The 24,518-nt window shown below is 44.9% G+C and overlaps 1 protein-coding gene across 2 annotated transcripts in view; it reads left to right on the top strand.

Annotated features, from left to right (window-relative positions):
- PLXNC1 (plexin C1) overlaps positions 1–24,518 on the top strand; it is a 332,800-nt gene that overhangs the window by 182,218 nt on the left and 126,064 nt on the right. For both annotated transcript variants that reach the window (XM_055585371.1, XM_055585362.1), the window contains exon 4: positions 20,026–20,166. In XM_055585371.1, the coding sequence (XP_055441346.1) occupies positions 20,026–20,166 (141 nt within the window). The remainder of the gene's footprint in view (positions 1–20,025; positions 20,167–24,518) is intronic.

Below are 24,518 nucleotides of genomic sequence, written 5' to 3'. Positions count from 1 at the left end.
TGTGTTGATACATTCATTGTGTAAGCATAGAGAGGACATTGGCGCTAAGGCCTATTGAGAGGTGTATGAAAAGACACTCCCACCCTCACCCAGGCAGAGCCCATCTTACCAAATATTAGCCTTATTACTCAGAAAGAAAAAAAACCAGGTCTTTTGCAAGGCCCCTTAGAATGGTCATTTGCTTCCTCCTCGCCCACTGCTTGTGTGCTGGGGCACACACATAATGTCTTCATTTAGTTACTGTTACAATTATTTTAAAATGTAAATAATGCATAATACTCCCTACATGACTTCATCTGGCTATACAATTATAAGTTAATATTTAATATCTGTCTTCATGAGATCCTTATGAGTTCAAGTTTGGCAAAAACCATCGTCTTTGACTTCTCTGTTGAAAGACTTGAAAGTACCCGCACATAGCTCTTAGCGTGCAGCTTCAGGCGTACTTGGTCTCTCGGGTTAATGTCGAGACAGCTCGGAGGCCCGCAGCAGGTGATAACAGTGGAAGTCCAAGCTCCGCCATCTGACAGCTGTGTAGATGTGTGGGAGCCAAAACATTTCTCTTGACTGCCTTGCTCTACCCATTGAGTCCTAGAGGACTTAGTTCCCTTCCAAACCCAGCAGGCACCCTGAATGCACTCAGAATCCACGTTTTTGGCTCGATCAGGTGTTCCTACTTGCGCTGGGATGGGGGGAAGGAAAAGTCAGAGAGCTGCTTATCCATCTTTGTGTGGGGCACTTCTGGGAGGTGGCTGCCCCTTAGAAATCAAGCAAGGGGCAAACACATGCTGCCAAAAATCTGGAATTGGAAAAATAAATAATTAAACTAGGTCCCTCCACAGCATGTCTTGCTGCTGTTATTTATCAAGAGCTCCCAGTGTGCTCAGAGCTGCAGTTTCTGAAAGACGGGGTCTCTACCCCCTGAGCTTGTCACCCAGGTTAAATAATGTACTCCAGTTCAAACAATAGCTTGTCAGGGCTGCCCAGGTGGGAACTTGGAGTTTTGCCTTGAAAAAAAAAAAAAAAATATATATATATATATATATATATATAAGTAAATTCCTTGCTGCTCGTATGTATTAAAAAGCCTTAATGGAACTGAATTTCAAGAGAGACTTTGGGGAGGGGGGAAAGGCGGTAGTTTTGATGAAAAAGCTGACAACTTTATAACCTGTTAAATAGGCAGATGAGATAGTTGAACAGATATTTGTTTGATGCCGGCTAGCGCAGGCAGTGCTCTGTGCTGGGCGCCGCTGATTCTGCCATCGAAAGGACAATAGCAGGTGGCAACCCCATTTAATGGGGTTATGAGATCAGTGTGCCCCTAGTTGTCGCTCAGAACAATGATGTCATTTGGGTTGCATTTGTTCTGCATTTTATTTTCAGGTTTTCAATGTGTTTTGGAAAAGGCATGCTGAATTACAAGGCGCCTAAGACAGGAGACGAAACTTGAAAAACCACTCTAGAGGGAGCCTCAGTCGATTCTAACAGTGGTTCCCCCCAGCAGACACAGCATTATAGTAGTAATCCATGGGCAGCGAGGCACAAGCGTAGACTGGCTTGGCTTCCCCTGCTCCCCCTGCATGACTCTCTTCCTTTCCATCTTCAGTCAGCCGTGGGTAGGAAAGTGACGGGAATGACTGGGTTGTGTTTTCTCATGTCTACGTTCTCTCCTGATCGCTTGTGAGCTGATTTTCTTGCCTTCAGCTTCTCTCGCTAAGGATTCATTCACGAGATGCTTGTGCAATGATTGTGTCCTCAGCCATTCACACACTGGGCCATTTTTTTCTGTCTTGCCTCCAACTTTGAATCCCCTTTCACAACTATGGCAGGTTAGCTCCAGCCTGCAAATGTGCCCAGGCAGCCTAATTCTGTAGACCCTCTCTAATAATCCTAATCAGTATGTGTATGCAGTTCCTCATATATTACTTCTTTTGAGCCCCTCATCAAGTCTAAGGTTGCTTCTCTGAGGAACTTTCCCATTTACCTGATGAGGAAGCTTGAGATCACTAAAGCAACTTGCTCAAGATAATACACGAAGTAAACATCAGAGCCTCCAGCTTAAACCCAGGTCTTGCGGTATCTACTTCTGTATTCATTCCACCACTCTAGTGCTTCTCAAACTTTGCCTTCAAAGTCCCCTAATTAGAGGCAGCAACCAGCTTCCCCTAGGATACACCCGTTGAAGTGTGTTTTAAAACTTGATGTAATTTTTTTTTTCATTCTATTCCGTAACATATCTGTGTGCTTGGATCAACATAAAAATGAATGTTTTAAATTATGTACAAGTTAACTTAACTTCCTCTCCTCTCTGAACTCCTGCCACCCGTGGCATACCAATACACTGATAGAAAAGTGTGTGTACCTGAGTTTTGAAGTCTGGTCCAGACTATTTGGCTACTGTGGTTGGATCCTGGGGTTGCTTGTGGTTTAAACATGGTGGCCTCTGTAGACACTGAGGGGAGTGTGTTTTCTTATTGTGTTGGCTGAGATGACTATTTCATTCTATTCCTTGTAGGGAGACACACCCCCTTCCTCCACACTCACATAATTCCAAAGCCTGACATAAGTTACTTGTCATGCAGACAACCACAAAACACTCGCATGCTCTCCAACAGACAGTAACCCAAGACCCTTCTAGCTACTGCGTGCAGAAGTGACGTCCCAGGGCCACTCGGCAATGCAGCCTCATTGACCTCAAAATCCACAGTCTTCCTGTGATGTTTATTTCCCCTTTAGTTTCTGTTATGATCTTGTCTGGCCACTTTGCAGTCTATAGACTAGGTGGTGAATTTTACCCCCATACATACATCTGATATGCAAGCAGGGATTTAAAAAGGCCAACACCCACTTAGAGGGAAAAAGCAGTCATAGCTGCTACTGTTAGATGATTACTATGGCCAGGCTTTGAGCTAAGCACTTCACATGACTTACATTTGGTTGGTTGTAATGCCCCATACGCGGCAAGGACCGTAGTTGTTGTTATAGTTTTATGATGAGACATTGAGACCTGGAGAGCTTTGGTTAATTTCCATAACTGGTAAATGACAGAGCATTGAGGACCTGAACCTGTAACACACAGCCGTAAACAATTCAGCATCACAGACGTTGGATTGTGGTGTCAATCTTGTCCTCCATGAGGAGGCTAGGCTCTTCCTGCTACTCAGAGATCAGCTGTAAGCTGGACTTCATTCAGTCACTCAGTCACGTCTGACTCTTTGTGACCCCATGGACTATGGCACGCCAGGCTTCCCTGTCCATCACCAGCTCCCAGAGCTTGCTCAAACTCATGTCCATCGAGTCAGTGATGCCATCCAACCATCTCATGCTCTGCCGTCCCCTTCTCCTCCTGCCTTCAATCTCTCCCGGCATTAGAGTCTTTTCCAAGGAGTCAGTTCTTCACATCAGGTGGCCAAAGTGTTTAAGTTTCAGCCTCAGCATCAGTCTTGCCAAGACTGATTTCCTTTAGGATTGAGTGGTTTTCCTTTAGGATTGACTTAAGCTGGACTTAAGACAGTAGAACAGAGAATTCTTGAGTGAGAACTGGGTTTCTGGATCTGCATATTTGAGCACCTGAAATTCAGGCTTTGGGAGGGTTGTAGTTCCTCAGTGGTCAGTTTCTAGGTAGCACTGGGACTCTTTGTATTCAGACTTATAACAACCTCAGAGAGACGTACAGGACCTTTAAGGACTGCTCTAAGTTTTTGGTTTTCGGACATAAGAACTAGCTCATAAACTCGATCCCGAGATCTCAGCCTGTTAAACCTGGGTTATAGGAACTCTTGTCTTTATTAGCAGCCATAATTAAAATACAAGCCCCAGGAGGTCAGGAACCTTGTAACATTCAACTCTCTGTTGAAGCCAGAGTTCCTAGCATAGTAACTTAAATATTTGTTAAATTAATAAATGAAAGGGCTTGGGGGCTCACGTTGGGGGTGTTTTCCGTCCTTAGCAGCCACACTTTCTTGAGTCTGGCCACCTCATGCTCGCTTATGTATGCTGTGCTCTGTTTCTCCGTCGGGTCTGACTCTTTGCAACTCCATGGACTACCAGGCTCCTCTGTCCATGGAATTTTCCAGGCAAGAATACTGGAGTGAGTTGCCATTTCCTCCTCCAGGGGGTCTTCCCAACCCAGGGATTGAACCCTCATCTGTTTCATCTCCTGCACTGGCAGGTGGATTCTTTACCACTGAGCCACCTGGGAAGCCTTCATGGCCCCTTAACTATTGTCTTTTTCTTGATGTCTGATGTGTTGGGGCCTCTTTCTTCTCTAGTCCGAGCCTCTCTGACATCCTCCACTCTGGCTTTCCCCAGAAATTCCCATTCTTTGGACTTGCCAGGCTTACGGTCTTGCCAACCTGAGCATTAACTTTGACCATAAAAACCCAGCATGGTTGGCACTCCTTTGGTATAATTTAATAATGTGCATGCTCATGCCTTCCAGAGACAAAAAGAGAGGGCTTTGTGCTGTTGGGCAGTGATCCTCAAAGTGTTGTCTCTGGACCAGCAACAGCATCACCAGGGAACTTAACTTGAAATGCAAATTCTTGGGCCCCCAAGTCAGATGTACTAAATCAGAATCTCAGAGTAGGGCATGGGATGGGCAGTCTGTGTTGTAACAATCTCTCCAGGTGACTCTACTCGACATTCAGGTTTTAGAATCACAGCTGCAGGGTATCACATCTTCCCTTGCAGCTTAAACACCTGGGATAAGAACTTGTCCCATTGTTTTCATTGCAGTTTTACTTCAGGTCATAGAAAGTAACCGACTCATCCCACTCCCCTTATATTTCTTATCCTCTTCTAATTGCTCAACAGAAATACCTAGAAAAACTTCCAAAGTCTTACTATTTCTGAGTTTGGAGTCTGAGTCTCAAGAACCTGTAAGTCATAGTTTAGTTAGCTCCTTCACCCTTTCATGCAACAGTCTGTTTGCATTTCATTCCAGGATGTGGGCAGGGGGAGATTTCTAGAGCCTTCCAATCTGCTGTACACAACCAGTTCTACACGCCAGAATTCTAAGGGTCTACTCTTTACAGCATCAATCTTGGTACCAATTTCTATTCTAATTAGGCACAGTTGGTTGCATGAAACCAAGATCTACATAAGTAAGCTCCAACAAGGAGAAGGGGAATTTAGTGGATAGGAACATGTGAGATTACATGGAATCCTAGGAAGAAGAGAGGTGCTTGCCTGCACAGACTCTGGATCCAGGTAGACAGGGACCATATGGCATAGCTGCCATTTCCCAGTTGTGTGACCTTGGGCAAATTATTTAACCTTTCTGTGCTTGTTTGTTAACCTAGAAGTACTGATCCTTTTTGCTTCATAGGATTTTTGTCTGGATCAATGGCTTAATATGTATAGGATATGAACACGGAGAAGGCAATGGCACCCCGCTCCAATACTCTTGCTTGGAAAATCCCATGGATGGAGGAGCCTGGTGGGCTGCAGTCCATGGGGTTGCGAAGAGTCAGACACGACTGAGCCACTTCACTTTCACTTTTCACTTTCATGCACTGGAGAAGGAAATGGCAACCCACTCCAGTGTTCTTGCCTGGAGAATCCCATGGATGGAGGAGCCTGGTAGGCTGCCGTCCATGGGGTCACACAGAGTCGGACACGACTGAAGTGACTTGGCAGCAGCAGCGTGAACACTACCTGACCTAGAGTAAACACTGTGTATGTGTCTACTTCATCACTGTCGTGATTTTTAGTAGTGATAGACCGGGGCTCTCTGATGTAGGGGGCGGTGGGCTTCCCAGATGGCACTAATGGTAAAGAACCCAGCTGCCAATGCAAGAGACATAAGAGACCCAGTTTCGACCCCTGGGTCAGGAAGATCCCCCGGAGAAGGGCATGGCAACCCCCTCCAGTATTTTTGCCTGGAGAATCCCAGGGACAGAGGAGCCTGGCAGGCTACAGCCCATGGGGTTGTACAGAGTCGGACACAACTGAGCAACTTAGCATGATGTGGAGTGGGAAGAAGCTTCCGCAGTCAGAACAGTGGAAAGGTACTCAGAAGCAGAAAGTGTGAAGGATCCTCATTCGAAGGTTTCATTGTCAGCCTGACAGGGTGGCGGCTTCCCTCAGTCCTGCTGCCAAATGACCACCTCGGCTTCCTCGAATATCTGTCCCTCTCCGTCTCCACCTGAATGTGCCTCAGCCTGATCTGATCCCCACTCCGTCTCCCAATAGCTTAACCTTCTGCATCAGCTACCAACTGGCAACAGCTTTCTATATTATTTAGTTCAAATGACCAGGAAATAGAGAGAATGGGGTCCAACCCATCCTTTGACTCCACATTATGAGCCCAAGTTCATGGTAGGGATTTGTTGCCATTGGGACAAGTACTGAGTCCTGGTTCGGTCAGAAGAAGGCAGACCATCAGGTGATGGCCCCCAGTAGGTGGTGTAGGCAGGTTGCCTCGGGATGGAAAGGTGGGAGACCCACACCATGGTTACCACGTTGACAACAGCAGCGTGGAGCCATCTCTGCCTCCCTTCAGGCTTCTCCATGACCCGGCTCAGCCTTCCCTGAGGTAGGCACCTACGAGGTGGCACCTAGCTGAAGATCACTGAGGGCTGCTCTGAGAACCCCCACAGTCTGCTGGGGGACAGTTTGTAGGTATCCTGGATCTAACCTGTTTGTGGTAGCAGGGGCATGGTGAAAAAAGTCACTGAGCTGAGTGTTAGTTGCTCAGTCATGTCTGACTCATTGTGACCCCATGGACTGTAGCCCACCAGGGATTCTCCAGGCAAGAATACTGGAGTGGATTGCATTTCCTTCTCCAGGGGATCTTCCTGACTCAGGGACCAAACCCAGGTCTCCTGCATTGCAGGCAGATTCTTTACCATCGGAACCACTAGGGAGGCCTCCTAGGGGCATGGTAGTGGTTAAGATTTTTTATCAGTTATGCTCATAGTTTTTGTTAGCATTTTCATCAAGATGGAAAATTAATATTAATTTATATACTGTCAGAAAACCAAAGAGAACTGTGATTTGTTTTACAGTTTCTGTAGTTGATGGGTTTGACTGTCTGATCAATAGTTACACTTAGTGTCTTCTCAGAGGAGTCACAAAGGGGATTTGACCCCAGTAATCCCCACTCCACTACTCTGGCCAGTGCGTTTCTGCAGAAGTCAGCAAACATTTTCTGTAAAGATTGTCAATATCGTAGGCTTTGCAGGCCACGTGCAGTCTCTGCTGCAATTGCTCGACTGCCAGTGAAGTGTGACAGCAACCATAGACAACGCATAAATGAACACTCGTGGCGATGTTCCAATAAAACTTTATGGACACGGAAATTTGAATTTCATGTATAATTTTCACTTGTCATAAAATATTATTCTTTAGATTGTTTCAGCCATTAAAAAATGTAAAAACTATTCTTGGCTTGGGAGGGGGGCGCATTGCGAAAAGCAGGCAGCTTGCTAGATTTGGTCCACAGCTGGTAGTTTACCCACCCCTGCTGGCATGGAAAGGGTGAGAGTGGAACAAACCTTCGCGTTGCCCTAAGACGGCCTATGAAATTTAGTAAAAAGGTGATGTGGAAACCCCACGAAGGAGCGTCAAACTCAGCGTGGGAGGAACCTGGGAGGCTTTAGAGAGGTGATACTGGAGCTGTGTCTTGAAGCCAAGCAGAAGAGGCAGAAAGGGAGTTCCAGAGAGAAGGCACAGCTTGTGCGCAAGCGGGAAGTTGAATAAGCTTGTGAACCGCAGGTAGCTCACCCTGGCTGGGGAGTGTCCAGAAAAGAGCATGCAGGGCCAGATGGCGAAGGGTTTAATGAGACTGGCCAAGATGACTGGATTTTATCCTGATGGTCAGTTGTTTTCAGGCTTTAAAAACCAGGTTTCTAAATCTTAAACCCGAAGCTCAGTGTGAGAAAAAGGCTAACAAATCATCTTTGACCTGCTGTTCTGGGTGAGGCCATTGCCAAGCACTGAGACTCAGGGTGAAGCGGGGGTGTGGGGGAGACTCCCAGAATCCTGCAACTCAGCCTCCCCCAGCCCTTGCTGTCCCTGCAGCATCTCAAAGGAACTTGTAGGACTCTGCTGAGCAGGGTGGGAAAGCTGTGGCTGTTGCAGGACTAAAGCAGGGCTCTAAGTAGACGTGATCTGATTGTGTTTTAGTGCAATCATTCAGAAGAATGAATGAGGTGAGACGAGAGGCAAAACTGCTGATTAGAAGGACAGTCACTAGTTCAATCAAATACTTCTTGAGTCCGTACTCTGTGTGAAGCACTGTGTGAAATATTTCTATCAGTGGTGAATAGAGTAGACAATAAATAGGCAGAAAATAAAGAGCTTCTTTTTGCTGTAAAATGATAGCCCTTCTAAAGCATTCACTTTGCACCAAGTGTTGTTCTAAGTAAGCACTTTACCAATATTAACTCATTTAACCCTCACCCCAGCCTTGTGAGATGGGTAGTGTGATTTCCATTTTACAGATGAGGAAACTGAGGCCCAGGCTGAGACTGGGGCTACGTGAAGGAAGAAGCTGAGGATGTAATAGAGCCATGTTATTTGAGCTGTTGGGGAAAGTTCTCTTTAAGGAAGTTAAGTCAACCCCAGGAAGATGAGAAAGGATAGTTGTAGGCGTCTCCCATGGGGAGTGGGGAGCAGTGCAAGGCTTCAAAAGGGGAAATGACTTGGTCATTTTGAAGAACAAAAGGCTAGTGTGGTTGGTTTAGGGAGGTGGAGGGGGGAGAGTGTTGGGGAAGAAAGCAGTAGCCGACCCCATAGGCCTGGCAGGCTGTGGGAAGGAGGTTATATATATATATATTTTTTTTTCCCTTAAAGCTTAGAAGAGCCTTTGAAGGGAAGTGAAATGACTGGATTTGAATTCCTAAATAATGGCTGCCCTGTGGGTCATGGATGAGAAATTGACCCCAGAAGAGGCAAGAGGGTCCTTTATTAGTCCAGGTGAGAAATGATGTCACCTTGGTCTAGAGTGGTGGCCACCATGAAAGCGCAGGGAGACAGATGGATCACGTGGGTTGCAGTAATCCAGGTGAGCCTGGTGGAGACCTGAACTGAGGTGGCAGTGTGGGCGAAGACAAGGGATCAAGTGAAATAGCTTTTTAAGATATTGAATTGAGAGGTACTGGTGACCAGTTAGTTTAATTGTCATAGATTTTAGATATCTTTGAGACCTCCTTGCCAGAGAGGACAACTAAACATTCAGTTGGCCATGAAGTGAGGCCCACTCTGTCAGCCTCTAATGGAGAGCCTGCCATGTGCCAGGCTCTGTGTTGGGCTCAATGTGGCGATGGTGCCAATGGGGAGTAGCCAGGGGTGTCTCATCTGTGCTGCCTAGGCATTGAGAATGCCACCTAATGCACAGTGGGCCCTCAATAAATATTTGAACTGAAAAGAAGGTTCCATCTGATGTAGAAGATGTGATTACAGCTTATAGAGGTAAGAGCTTCCAAGAGAAGCCCAGGACCCTGGAGCTGTGTTTATAGGAAGAATAAAAGCCAGGTAGCCAAGAGGGAAGGGCATTTCTCTGTGACTCCCTCACCAGTGAGGCCCGATTCCTGGTCTTTCCCTCCAGCCTGGTCTTGGAAGCGTCCACTTGAGAAGCATGTCCTCTAACCCATCAACAGTTCCTAATTACTCGGCACTGACATCTTCCTGAGGCCCCTTTTCCATCAGTGATCAATTTCAGAAATTGGATTCCAAGTGCTGGTCCTTGCTTGTCTGAGGCTTCCGCAGGCCTGGGACACCCAGAGCAGCTGGTAGCTGTAGGTAACACCCAGCCTCAGTCTCCTGGGCTTAGCAACATCTCTGTGCCCCTCCATACGGAGGTCCTCACCCTGTGGAGCCCTTGTGCTGTGGACCTCTGGGGAAGCCTCATGGTTTTAAACACATGAAAAAAGAGAGAGCTGCCAAATGAACCAATTATATTGATCTACAGATATATCCAAATGTTTTTTTTCCAATTTGAGATAGAGTAATATATCTTAACACATTAAATAGCGAGACCTAACAGCAGTAACTACCATCATTTCCAAGAAGAGATAAGCACAAATGATATTTTGAGATACCTGCAACAACTATAAAATGATGTGAAAATATCTGATTTCTTTTGAAGACAAAGTCACAGGTTCAGTTAATATGACTACTAAATTTTTGTCAGAGTTCACAATACAGGATTTTTTCTTTCTCATCCAGTTTCATGAATTCCCTGAATTCTTTGCAGGAACTGGATGTGAGTGGAGCCCATACTCCAGACACTTGTTCTATTACTATGTGTAACAGAAAACCAATGGCAAAATGTTGCATTTTGTTTTAGAACTCATTTGATTGGCTTATTTTGACAGTAGGGGGTTTAATCCCATCTGTATTTTACAGGTCAAGCACCTGGCCAAGAGCCAAAAGCTTCATAAATGGACTGGATGGAGCAGGTTGGTGGGTGGAGAAGCCTCAGAAAGGTTAACTGACTGCTTAGAGACAGCTCATAAGTAATAGAGCTTGAACTTAAACCCAAGTTGTTTTTTTTTTTTTCCCCTGAATCTCCTGTTCTTTCTACTTATCCGTGCTGCTACTATGTTATTTCTAAAGTTAGCCCAATGTTCATGAATTATGCTGTTCTAATCATGGGGAAAGAACAGTGCTGTTATTCTTTGCTTTGGTGAGAGGATACCAAAATACTTAAATGTATTTTGTTTAGCTCTTAGAGCCTCATTTTCAGTACACCAAGTCTGTAGACTGGCTATAGACAGAGATGGCAAAAGACCCAGAAACTCTCTTCCAAGCGTTAATGAACTATGGATATGAATGTATTGGATGGGCCAAAAAGTTCATTCAGGTTTTTCCCATTACAAGAAAACTTGATGAACTTTTTGACCAACCCAATACATGGAAGCAGGTGATGTGGGGTAGTTTGGTGTTTCCCCAGGCAGAACCAAGGCCGAGTGCTTGCAGGGAACAAATTTTGCCTCAATAGGAGAACTTTGTAATGATTAGACCTATTTAGCAATGTGCCAGGGTTATCTGGCTAGATATTGACTGAAAGCATTCAAACATCGGTCCATGTACTTATTTATTCATTCAATAAATGTTTATTGACAGCTTGCTACATGCTAGATGCTGAGGTATATGCTGCATTCAGAGTGTACAGTAAGATAAGCTATTGTAGAGCTTAGAGTCTACTGGGAGACATTGAATTTAAAAATTTAAGCAATATAATTATTTTCAATAAAACAAATGGAATGTTAAAATTCAAAATAGCAACTGGCATAGGGATAGGAAGATCTATAGTCATGTGACCATAAGGAGGTGACATTGAACTTGAAATCTGAAAGTTGTTTTTCAAAAAAACCAGCCTGTAAGAAGAGAAGAGAGGGGAACTAGAAGAAATAGCATGTGCAAAGGCCCTGAGGCAGAAAGATGGGGACATGTTAAAGTGTCTGAAGGAAGGACACTGGGGGAACTGAAGCAGAGTGAAGGAAAAGAGTGATATGACAAGGGTTGAGTTTTAAGAAGTAAGCAGGGACCAGATCAGGTGGGCCCTGGGGAGGCATTTGGATTTAATTATAAATGTGATGGTAAGCCACTGAAGAATTTTAGGCAATGAAGTAACAGCCTATTTTATATTTTAGAGGATCACTCTGACTACTGGATAGAGAATAAATTATAGGTTGAAAGAGAGAGACCAGGAGGTTCTTGCAGTAGATGAAGAGGGAGATGATGGGTAGAGACCATGGAGATGGAGAAAAAGTGAAAGTGAAGTTGCTCAGTCGTGTCCGACTCTTTGCGACCCCGTGGACTGTAGAGTACCAGGCTCTCCGTCCATGGGATTCTCCAGGCAAGAATACTGGAGTGGGTTGCAATTTAATATAGACTTAAGACTGGGAGATTCAGCTGAGATTTTCATGTATTGGGTGTGGAGAGTGATGAAGGGGAGCTGAGGGTGGATGGTGGTGCCATTCACCATGATGGAGAGGAGGAGGAGGAGGAGGAAAGTTGGAAGGAAGAAGTGTCTGAATGACCATTTTGCAGCAACTCCGAAACCTTATGACAGATTCCATTGGTTCTCAAAGAAGATGATGCCACTTATTTAGTGGGTATTTAGCAATTTGGGAGAGGGAGCTTTTGCAGTAGTCAAAATGAGGAGTGAGGGCAGTACTGGTATAACATGAAAGAAAGAAAGTGAAAGTGAAGTCGCTCAGTCGTGTCCGACTCTTTGCGACCCCATGGACACCCGGCTTCTCCGTCCATGGGATTTTCTAGGCAAGAGTACTGGAGTGGGTTGCCATAACATGGACAGGTGTCAAAAATCCCGCATCATAGAGGCCAGCCCCCACAGTGAAGAAATAGCCTATTTAGAATGCCTGTAGCTTCCTCATGGAAAACGTTGTTGGATTGTCTCTCTTCCAACTCTAAGAATCTCGGAAAATGCATTTGTTTGCACTGTCAGCCATTCAGAAACTTTCATGAATTGTTTGAGTCAGGTTGTCTTTTCATAGATAATTGACTGAAAGTAGTCACATGGAAAGGATCGAGATTTAGATGGGGGATGGTGCACAAAACAAGAATAAAGAAGATAAACCTGGGGTAGTGAGACTTTGGCTGTAGGTAGGGCTGGAGCTCAGATGGTAAAGAACCTGCCTGCAATGCAGGAAACCTGGGTTAAATCCCTAGGTCAGGAAGATCCTTGGGAGAAGGGAATGGCAACCCAAACCTGTATTCTTGCCCGGAGAGGAGCCTGGTGGGCTACAGTCCATGTGGTCGCCAAGAGTTGAATACGACTGAGCGACTAACACTACGAGGGCTGCAGGGCTGGAGGACTCTGGGCCCTTAGAGAGAGTGAAGCAGGTGGATATGAAATATCCAAGTGTGTCCCTAAACTTCCCTTCTTTATTCCTCCTGAGCACTTTGAACTTTTCCTTTGGATCCTTTGAGTTCAAAAGTAAATTCTTCTTTCAGATGACCAGTTCAGTCACTCAGTCTTGTCCGACTCTTTGCAACCCCATGGACTGCAGCACGCCAGGATTCCCTGTCCATCATCAACTCCCGGAGCTTGCTCAAACTCACATCCATCGAGTCGGTGATGCTATCCAACCATCTCATCCACTGTCATCCCCTTCTCTTGCCGTCGATCTTTCCTAGCATCAGGGTCTTTTCCAATGAGTCAGTTCTTCACATTAGGTGGTCAAAGTATTGGAACTTCTTCATCAGTCCTTCCAATGAATATTCAGGACTGATCTCCTTTAGGATGGACTGGTTGGATCTCCTTGCAGTCCAAGGCACTCTCAAGAGTCTTCTCCAACACCACAGTTCAAAAGCATCACTTCTTTGGTGCTCAGCTTTCTTTATGGTCTAACTCTCACATCCATACATGACTACTGGAGAAACCATAGCTTTGACTAGATGGACCTTTGTTGGCAAAGTAATGTCTATGCTTTTTAATATGCTGTCTAGGTTTGTCATAGCTTTTTTTCCAAGGATCAAACGTCTTTTAATTTCATGGCTGCAGTCACCATCTGTAGTGATTTTGGAGCCCAGAAAAATAAAGTCTCTCACTGTTTCCTTTGTTTCCCCATCTATTTGTCATGAAGTGGTGGGACCAGATGTCATGATCTTAGTTTTTGAATGTTGAGTTTTAAGCCAGCTTTTTCACTCTCCTCTTTCACTTTCATCAAGAGGTTCTTAAGTTCCTCTCCTCTTTCTGCCATAAGGGTGGTGTCATCTGCTTATCTGAGGTTACTGAGATTTCTCCCTGAAATCTTGATTCCAGCTTGTGCTTCATCCTGCCCAGCATTTCTCATGATGTACTCTGCGTATAAGTTAAATAAGCAGGGTGACAGTGTACAGCCTTGATGGACTCCTTTCCCAATTTGGAACCAGTCTGTGGTTCCATGTCTGGTTCTGTTGTTTCTTGACCTGCATACAGATTTCTCAGGAGGCAGGTCAGGTGGTCTGGTATTCCCATCTCTTGAAGAATTTTCCATAGTTTGTTGTGATCCACACAGTCAGAGGCTTTGACGTAGTCAATAAAGCAGAAGTAGATGTTTTTTTCTGGAACTCTCTTGCTTTTTTGATGATCCAGCAGATGTTGGCAATTTGATCTCTGGTTCTTCTGCCTTTTCTAAATGCAGCTTGAATATCTGGAAGTTCTCGCTTCACATACTGTTGAAGCTTCATGTGGAGAATTTTGAACATTAATTTGCTAATGTGTGAGATGAGTGCAATTGTGCAGTAGTTTGAGCATTTTTTGGCATTGCCTTTTTTGGGATTGGAATGAAAACTAACCTTTTCCAGCCCTGTGGCCACTGCTGAGTTTTCCAAATTTGCTGGCATATTGAGTGCAGCATTTTAACAGCATCATCTTTTAGGATTTGAAATAGCTCAGCTGGAATTCTATCACCTCCACTAGCTCTCTAAAGAGCCTCTTGATGAAGGTGAAAGAGGAGAGTGAAAAAGCTGGCTTAAAACTCACTAACATGGGTAAATAGTTGTTCTTTCCATTCTTTAATTTGATGAACTTAGTGTTCCAATCGTTTTCACACACGTGATTTCATTTGGGCTTCACAACAATGCTAATGTTGTGTACTAGCAGGACATGTGTTTTATTGTGTCCATTTTACAGATTCAGTTGTTGTGGTTTAGGGGCTTGCCCAAATCAAGCAGCAGGTCGGAGATGGAGCAGGGCCAGATCTTGGGCATAGGGCTCCTGCTGAGGTTTCCTAACTGCAAGTGGGCCCCTGGGTAAGTAATGATGAAGAAACTGCTTCATGTGAGTGTATGTCAATGAGGAGCAAAGTACAATATTTACTGCCAGAGAGGCATTAGGCTTCCCAGGTGTGGCTCAGCAGTGAAGAATCTGCCTGCCAATGCCGGAGACGCAGGAGACATGTGTTCGATCCCTGGGTCAGTAACATTCTTGGAGGAGGACATGGCAACCTACTCCAGTATTCTTGCTTGGAGAATCCCATGGACAGAGGAGGCTGGTGGGCTACAGTCCATAGGATTGCAAAAGAGTTGGACACGACTGAGCATCTGAGGAGAAGAAGTTCCTAGACATCCAGTTGTTTCTTTGCCCTGGCCCCATAGGGAAAAACCAAAATAAGAGAATCTTTTCAGCACTGTGGGGATTAAAAACTTGACTTTTTCTGTTTCCCCAACAGTTGAGAGACCACGTTTGAGTGCATTTCCTCCAGCTGTTCCCATAATAACTGCAGCAGGGCTGTGAGCATCCCGCGTGATTCTCACTGAGTCAGATCATCTTCCACGTGGTAGGGGCGGGGCCCCACGGTACTCAAGTCCAGAGTGTGCCGTTCACATCCTAGAAGACAGGCTCATGTCCCCTGGAGTTGGGCAGTGCACACTGGAGGATGTTTATGGTCCTTGAAAGATTATACGAAGGAGCTACAAGGTCAAGCTGTTTCCCTCGTGATATGCCCAGTATTTCCTGAATATGCTCACACACACATTCGTTCCCAGTAGCCTTGGTCCCACTTTGGTGTGTCAAGCGCAGGCACTCTCTTTTTCAGCCCAAACATCATTTGAGACAAACCGAAAAAGGTTTCCCTCCGAGAGCAGGCTCAAGTGTAGGCGGGACGTGTGGTTAGACATGGCACGAAGGAGACGCAGAATGACAACTCTGAGGGAACCAAGAAAGCCCAAAGGGGAGACAAGGTTTAGAGCTAAATCAAGATTGGATTTTGTCATGAAAAGCAGAACTGGCAAAAGCATCATTACAAGGCATTAACCTTGTTACACACAGAAGAACAAGCAGAGGCTGGGATTCAGAAATAAATTACACATAATAAACTAGACAGAATAGGCCGCAACATTAGCGATTATGCCCTAAGGGGGAGAGAAGGGCAAGATAGAAAATAGACAAAAAAGAAAAAAAAACCCAGAAAAGTGAAAATTATCTCTGGACACGGGGGGCCACAGCATTATTTCACCCCTTTTTCTACTTGACTCCCCAGGTATTAATTCCACTTTTGTGAGCAGGTTTCTCTGGAGTCTGTCTTTTGTTTTCATTTGCTGAAATGAGCAAAAGAAAGCCATTCAGAGGGTTCTTTTTCCCATTCACAGGGACCTGTCCATTTCTGTGTGTTTCCAACACAAAAGAATCCATTTCCATTCAGCACGAGCAGCCCTTCAAGTTTACATGAAGTCCAAGCCCTCTTTTTCCTATTTTCTTCCAGACTCGCTGTTGTAATTGGCTGCACAGTCCTGACTATGGCCAGGGTTCTCCAGGGTGAGAGGATAACACTCGAGCAGTTCTGAGCCTTCGTGGCTGAGAAACACCTAGAGTCTAGTGCTGTGTCCAACAGTCATGGCTCTCGTTTCTTACAGGGACTTCCTCTGGGTTACAAGTAACAGAAAACCCAATCAAATAGCAGCTTAAACCATGACATCTATCGTTAGGAAAAAGCTTAAAGGTTGGAAGTATGCTCAGTGGTGTCCTCAACAATCCAGTGTCTCTTACCCTTCCCCTGCACCAATCTGCTGGTTTTCATCTCCCATCTTGAATTCATGGAAGCAAAACGGCTGCCACCTCTCTGCATGGATAGCCTCACATCAGAGTCCAAAGGGAGGAAGTGTGGGAAGAGGAGCAAAGGGCTTTCCTCAAGAGCCTTACTCTTAGCAAGGAGGAAGCTCATTCCTGGAAGTGCCCCTGGTGGATTTCTGGCATCTCACTGGTCCAGACTGGACCACATGGCCACCTCTAGCTCTGAGGGGTAGGAATGTGAGTAACCAGGCAACGGAGAATGGGATAACCATGAAGCTTGGGCCAATCATAGCTTTCCCAGGCTTGGGTTTATTGTGACCTGAACAAAACTAGGGCTTTATGGCAAAGAAGGAGATGGGCTTAACTGCCACGGGCATGGCAGAAACTGTTTTGTGTTTTAAATAAAGTAATGATAGCAGACATGGGTCATAAGTTATCAAATGCCAGATTTTACTGAGTTTCCTGAGACTTGCGTCCTAACTCATTCAGTCCTGTGAACAGTCCATGGCACAAATGCCTCTTAATCATCACTTCTGTTGTATAGAGGAGGAAATTGAATCACAAAGAGGCTACATAATGTGTACAAAATTACTTAGAAAGTGACAGAGCCATGATTGAAAGCCTGAAAGTCTGTCTCACCACCCTACGGGAATCCTTATTCATTGGAGTATTATAAAGTACTCCACGAAAACACAGTAAATGCATATTTCTGCTTCTCCGGTGGCTCGGTCAGTGAAGAATCTGCCTGCCAATGCAGGAGACATGGGTTCAGCCCTGGGTCAGGAAGATCCCCTGGAGATGGAAATGGCTACCCACTCCAGTTCTTGCCTGGGGAATCCCATGGGCAGGAACCTGGTGGGCTCCAGTCCATAGGGTCGCACAGAGTCAGACATGACTTAGCAACTAATCGCCACCAATAATAATAGCAGCTAGCATGTATTAACGTGTTATTATTATTACGGTCATTATTCTCTTTCCTTCATAACTACCCTACCAATCAGGCACCATTGGCCTTATTCACAGCTGAGAAAACCAGTTCCCAACAGTGTTCCATAAATTGCCCAGATCATCCAGTGGATGAGAACCAAACTTGAATTGTAAACCTAACCTCTCTGGCCCCTAGTCCCTGGTGGTTTGTTCTGTGCCACCAGCTCTCAAGTTCTGGGAACATTGATTTAATGGCCATGCTAGTTACCTGTGCTGTTGATCCAGGACTTAATTTAGAAAAATGCAATTATTGAGAAACAGTCAGAAGTCAGGGAAAGATGTTAGAGAAGATGAAACAGTAATTTAGAAGCAATTTTCTCCCTGTTCCTTTCCAGCTTTTGAGCCACTTCTGGGTTTTTTGGAGTCAATCTTTCACAAACAGAGTATTTCATCCCACCTCAGCAAAGGCTAACTGTGATATCATGATTCTTGGCTAATCTGAATCACTGCAGTTATTAAGCACCTATTGTATACCACATATGGGTTTCCCTCGCAGCTCAGGTGGTAAAGAATCTGCCTGCAAGGCAGGAGACCTGGGTTCAATCCCTGGGTCACGAAGATTCCTTGAAAAGGAAATGGCAACCCACTCCAGTGTTCTTGCCTGGAGAATCCAGGGACAGAGGAGCCTGGCAGACTACAGTCCATGTGGTGGTAAGAGTTGAACATGGCTTCCATTGTCTCATTTGGCCCTTGTGGATGGATAATCAACAATCCACAGTCATTACTCTGTCTGTATCATAGGAGGAGGGAGAATGGATCCTCCAGCCAAAAAGATCAGTGTTAGAACATTCCAGATGCTCAAAGATGACATCCAGTTCTCTGAGTGAAGCACTTCTGAGATGCTCAAATATTTAACAAAAATAAGAAGTGTGGTCAGCTGATCTTAAGTTTGAACAATTCTGGTTTTATTTTAAAGCAAGATGTGTGGTGTGGTTTTACTTTTTTTAATCTAAAGGTCACCGATTTTTCTTTTTCTACTCATAGTCACAAGGGATCCTTATCTAAACAGTGATCTATTGTTCTGATTTTAGACTCATAGAGATTTTTTTTTTTTTCCTCAACTTCATTTTCACAGGACAGTTCCTCATCTTCCCTGACGGTATTAGAAGTAATTTTAACAGGAAAAAAAAAAATCTCTAATGAGCTTTCTAAAAATCTTCTTCAACTGAGTTCACTATGGAATATTTTATGCAAATAAGTCACTTTCTCTTAGGTTATGACATCTCTTACTTGAAAAGAGATCACGGCATTGGAGAAACCCTTGCCAGCTTATCTTTTCCTCCCAGCGCAACTTCAACAAAGAAATATAGACGGTACTTTAAAGGCTTCAGAAATCAATTTGGTCCATGAATCCGTTTAGTTTAGATGTTAATGAAACTTGGTGGGTTTAAAAATAATGAATGTTTAATAAGACATAAATTGAAATACATAAACACTGTTGACAATAATGTAATGAAGTTAATAAGTCTCAGCCTCCCCCTACCCCTCTCCCCCCGCCCCGAATGGGGTGGTTTTCGGAGTTGCCCTGATGCTTACAGAAGTCTGTGGGCTTTCCTATTGGCTGAGATGTAAATGTGCCTTTGCAAACCTGAGTGCAGCTGGGAACCGAGCTCCGGCAGATAATGCATGCTATCACACTGTGTTCAGCATACAGAGGGCAACGGCTCTTTCTAGCTCCATATCTTCCAGAGATTTGTATAACAAACTCCGTTTCCTGTCGTTGAAGGCAGGAAGCAGATTAAGCACTTCATGCCTTTAAACAAGAAAGAAAAAGACATTTGGGGTGATGCACTCTCTGCTCTGGCTTAAAGAGGGGCTTTATTTAATGATTGATTGGGAGTGAGCCTGTGATCATATGTGCTCAGAACCTCAGACCATTTAAATGCCTTCAGGTTCAGAGTTAGGTTTTTCGTTTCTTCTTCAGGAACATCAGCACCAGGTCCAGTCCTCATGCTTGGCTCCTCCTCAGCTCCCTGGCTCTCTCTTACCCACTATCCATGACTCTCTCTTTCCCTCTTTACCCTCTGAATGACTTACCCTGTCTCTGGGCTAACACAGTGCTACTTTCTTATGAATCCAGATTCCTTCCTCTCTGCCATCACATCAGATAGGATGGTCCATCTCACACCTTACGAAATGGTTTGTTTAACCTCGCAGAAGCCGAATCCTCTCCAAAATAAATTGTCACATGTTCCTGCAAATAGCCAAGTATAAGACTGTCTCCTTCCCAATTCAGTGGTGGGCTCTTTCTTGGCAATAAAGTGGACCTCGGTTTCATATATCTGCTGGGGGAGTGTTAAATGGATGGCTAGCTCACTGCTGGCAATCAATAGATGTTAATACGCAGTAAACAAATGGCTTTCCACAGGCTGGGCAAGCACAGTGATTCTGCAGATAAAGGGGATAAAAGGTTGCTCCTGGGGATCTTGCCTAAACAAATGTATTGGGGGCTCCAGTAGGATCCTTCCCAGGTAGGCATGAGTGACATTTTATCATCATGAGAATTATCACTGTTAAAAATTATCTTTTTGTTTTTTAATTTGTACGTTTGTGTGCATGTTCAGAAAAACGAGGATGAACCTGAAAAAGTCGAACCGATCGCATCATCTACCTTGATCCATTCCGACCTGACATCCGTTTATGGCACCGTGGTAATGAACAGGACTGTTTTATTCTTGGGGACTGGAGATGGCCAGTTACTTAAGGTTGGTTCTCTGTGCCTTCTTCAATGTCGATTTTTTTTTTTTTTTTTATTTTTTTTTATTTTTTTTTTTTTTTATTTTTTTTTTTTTTAATTTTATTTTATTTTTAAACTTTACATAACTGTATTAGATTTGTTTGATCCATTTTGTGCTTTTGGCTTCTTTTTTGTTTGTTTTTTATTGCTTCTGGTTTATGCACAAGACCATACCCACTGCTTTATGTACTGCTCAGAGAACACCCCCAACCCCTGAAATGGCCCGAAAGAACTTTCCGGAAATCTATTCATAATAACCTCCCTACCCATGTGTGAAAGTGACAGCCCCCTTGCTTCCTGGGAACTTGTCAAGGCAGTTCCTTTCCTTACTCCTAAGCTGCCTGGGTGAAGCATATGGAGGTCTGGCCCTACCCCATCCTTGGTTCACCTTTCTAAGACTTTTAACCTTTCAATTCTGTCTCCTTTATGATGGAAATGTACAAAGCACCTGATTTCTCATAGCTTCAAAGAGATTGTAGGGCTAAAAAGAGAATAAAAAAACAAAAAACAGATGTTCCCTCTCCCCAGCCCACCTGCCACCCACATAGGGGTTTGTTTTCTGCCCTTTGTACCCACACCCACCACAGAGAGGTTAGAGATCTGAAACCCTTTGAGACTCCCCTTGACTTTTATCTCTGAGGACTTTTTTCCACTTGGTGGGTATACCACTGCTCAAGTTGAGATTTTTATTCACTGGGGCAGAGGGGCAGTGGGAAGGAAGAGAAAAATTCAGATACTACGTGACTCTGAAATTATATCGTGGTTATCTTATCAATTTCTTTAGTAAGCATTTACTGAGCACCTCCTGTGACCACCAATGTTCATGGTTCGAAAGGGCACTGTCTCTTTCACCCTAGTCTGATTCTCCTTTGTCTCTCTGTAGCCAGTTAATTTACTCCAATTCAAAATTGAATACTAACAGATTTGTTTTCTCAAAGGATTTCCCACTGACAACTAGCTGTGTGACTTGAGGTCAATCACCTAGTCTCCCTGAGCGTCCATTTCCTCATCTGTAAAATGAGATTGTACTGGATGACCCAGGAAATCGCTTTTTCTTCTGGTGGTCGCTGATTCTGTCTTCTGTGCAGTGATGCCCCACTGTAGCCAAGCCTGCCTGCTGGCTGGCTTCCTCCAGATGTGCCCGAGTACTGCTCCCACACCTCTGCTTACATTGTACCTCCTCCCAGGATTACTCTTGTTTTTTTTCCCTCTGCTTTACTGAATCCTGTGAGTCTATGCTTTGGTTCAGCTCAAACTCCACCTCCTCTCTGAGCCCTCCTAAGACTGGCGTGTTCACGTTTCTCCCCAATCTCCTGAAATACCTGTTGTCTATATCATCCTTTTGGCTTGTTACAGATGTCTTGCTTGGATGCCTGACCTTTCCTCGTGTGTTTGTCTTGCCTTCCCAACTTGATTTTAAGCTTCCTGAGAAAGGAGGCCGGGAATTCCCACAGCCCAATACAGGGCTGAGTGCCTGGTAGATATTTGATTTAATCTGTTTTCTTTGGAGGAAACCCAGTAACATATGGGAGGGGGTTTGTTTGTATACACATTCTTTTAAAATATACATTGATCATCTTTCCTGTTGTGTTAGCTGTATTTCCTGGCGAAAGGTAAATACCCACCCGTCCTCATGCACAAGTTGCTCAGCACCATCTCGGTGTTGTCAGGCCGTGTCCGGAGCCACCGTGACCTGGTCAGGCTGATTAGACCCCTTCGCCTGGCAGAAGACGTTTCCGCCAACCCTTACTGGGTCTCCTCACCAATTCTGTCCTCAGATGTGGGATATTTTTGACGAGTGTTTTGACAAGAACACCGTTTCCCCAAAGCTGAGCCAACCAAACTGTTAGATGGTAAATAGGAGGTGAGGGAACACTCGGCTATAAATAGTTTCCCATGGGACGGCCTGGTTTTGCCTGTCCTGTTTGTTCACCGCCGCAGTTCGTGTGTACCTGGCTGGCGGGTACTGATGTTGTGGTACTTGAGGGGTGAAACTGAGCTGCAGCCTCAAGCTGCTGAGGAAGAGGTGGCTGACCCAAGTCGCACTTTCTTCAGCATCTGTCCAGGCTTCACCTACAAAAGTCGCATCTTGTAGGGTTCCAATAACAGGGGCAGGTCCATTTTCTGTTTCCTTGTTTTGTGCTCATCACTGTACCTGTTCTAACTAACTTAGTCCTCTCCACCACTCCGTGATGTGGATCGGGATCCCTACCCTCTGGGCTGAGGGCCGGTGCCTCTGGTCAGGTCAGTGGTGGCATTAGATTAGAAATAAAGTGCACAATAAATGTAATGTGCTGGAATCATCCCCGAAACCATACCCCCCCCACCCCAGGTCTGTGGAAAAATTGTCTCCCATGAAACCGGTCCTTGGCATTGCAGTCCACGGGGTCACAAAGAGTCAGACACGACTTAGCTACTGAACAAGGACACGTGGCAGAGCGGGGATTTGAACCAGGAGCCACTTCAGAGACTGACTGGTATCCCTCAGGTTGCTCTGACTCGGTAGCTGCTGCCCCAGGTGTGGGCAGCCACTCCATGAAGGGCCTCGGGGGAGAGTAGGAAGGCGGCTGACAGGAGGTCATGATGATGGGGGTGGGGGCGGGGCGATGAATCGGGGTTCTTAGAAGCTCAGGGAAGAATCCCAGCTTGAGAAGAAGCAGACCATCTGACTGAGGGACTACCTCACTGGCAGGAGAGCTTCTTAGGAATTAAACTCTACCCGCAGCTCCCCCTTAGGAGGATTCTGCCCTCAGGAGGAGGCTGTGAGCTCACCTGCCCACCCCTTCCCGGGCTCCTTAGGACAGCCCGGTCACTCCGACTCCCCCAGGAGTCCTGGGCACAACCCCAGGGAAATTAAGGGGCACAGCCCCTTAAACCACCCAGAGTCCTGAGGAACCAGCGCTGGGCAGGTGCTTTGGGAGAACCTCCAAATCCTTCATTCAAAAACTTGAAGCTTGTCCCTTGCCAGACTTGTCACTGGAACTGTTGGAAAAGACGAACATTGATAGACACAAGCTTGGCTTCTTAAGCCGCAGAGCGGAGCTACTAATGAGCAGAGAAAAACAAAACCCAACCCAAGGCAGCCTGAGGGGGGGAGGAGAAGAAAGGGCTTGGATCACCCACAGCCTGACTCATCAGTTTCCCCGGTGATCAAGAGTCGACAGCGTTTTGACAGACGCCAGGCGCGGTAGTATATGCCTGGTTGGATGAGAGGCAGGCACTAGCATTTGGGAGCCCATTGCTGTTTTTGACCAACACACACGCATGTACACACACACACATGCACGCACGCACACACACACATCTACCCCACCCCCCCTCCCATTTCCTAAATCTCTGAAAACTTCATGGAGTTTTAATATAGTTTGGTGCCATTAAAATGTCATGTTATTTAAATTATTTTGTTTTGTTGTAAGAGTAATACATGCTTATGGAGAAACTGTCTAAGTATCGGGGTATGAGGGGAAAGCAAAGAAAAAATGCCCCTGGTTTTCTTACACGGAAGCAGCCGATGTCAGCTTTTCACCTTTTTTTTTTTTTTTTAAACATAGTTGAGGTCAGACTCGATCCTATTTTGTATCCTTTTTTCTTCAGTTAATGAGGAAAGAAATGCTTGTATTAAAATGTTACGGCACACTTGTAAACAGTATTTTTAAATATCATGTTCTAATATGTGGAAACATTTTGAGTGTAAGCTAAGATAGTGAAGCATTTTTAACAGGTCTTGAAAGGCATGCACTCTTTCAAATCATCCAGTACTATCTCCGAAGGGAAGATTTTATTGATGATAAAGTGGAAAAATTAAAGACCTCACAATATGCTAATACTTTTGCTACCCTCTTCCTCCTGATTTTATTCCAAAATTCCTTTATAAGATGTTAGAAAAACTGAACTAATTTGGAACTGAACATGTCCTTGTGATTGTCTACTCTGCCCCTTCCTTACCGACTTGCTATCCTCATGGTTGTGAGACAAGTTATGTCCAGTTTTCTCTCTGGTTATTTCCTCATTTCACTTCCTTTCTGAGTATGACTGCATGTTATAATTTTTCAGTTGTCAGCGTCTCTACTGAGATCAGCTGAGAAAGTAGGGCCATGCTGAACTCAGTATTTGGGAATTCATACCCCATGTGTTACATGGCCAGGATGCTGCAATGAGTGCTCATTCTTACAAACATGGGCTGGCTCTTTCTCCAGACTGTGGTACACACTCAGGTGTAGTTTGGATTCCTTTGAGCTGACTCTGTTGCATATAGCAGATTATTTCAGGGGCAGAATTGAATATTTTGAGCTTTTCCTGGTGGTAAAACAAGTAATAAAG

The sequence above is a fragment of the Bubalus kerabau genome, chromosome 1 (genome assembly GCF_029407905.1).
Source record: "Bubalus kerabau isolate K-KA32 ecotype Philippines breed swamp buffalo chromosome 1, PCC_UOA_SB_1v2, whole genome shotgun sequence".
Taxonomy (NCBI): Eukaryota; Metazoa; Chordata; class Mammalia; order Artiodactyla; family Bovidae; genus Bubalus; species Bubalus kerabau.
This window is presented reverse-complemented; position numbering and strand designations above follow the sequence as displayed.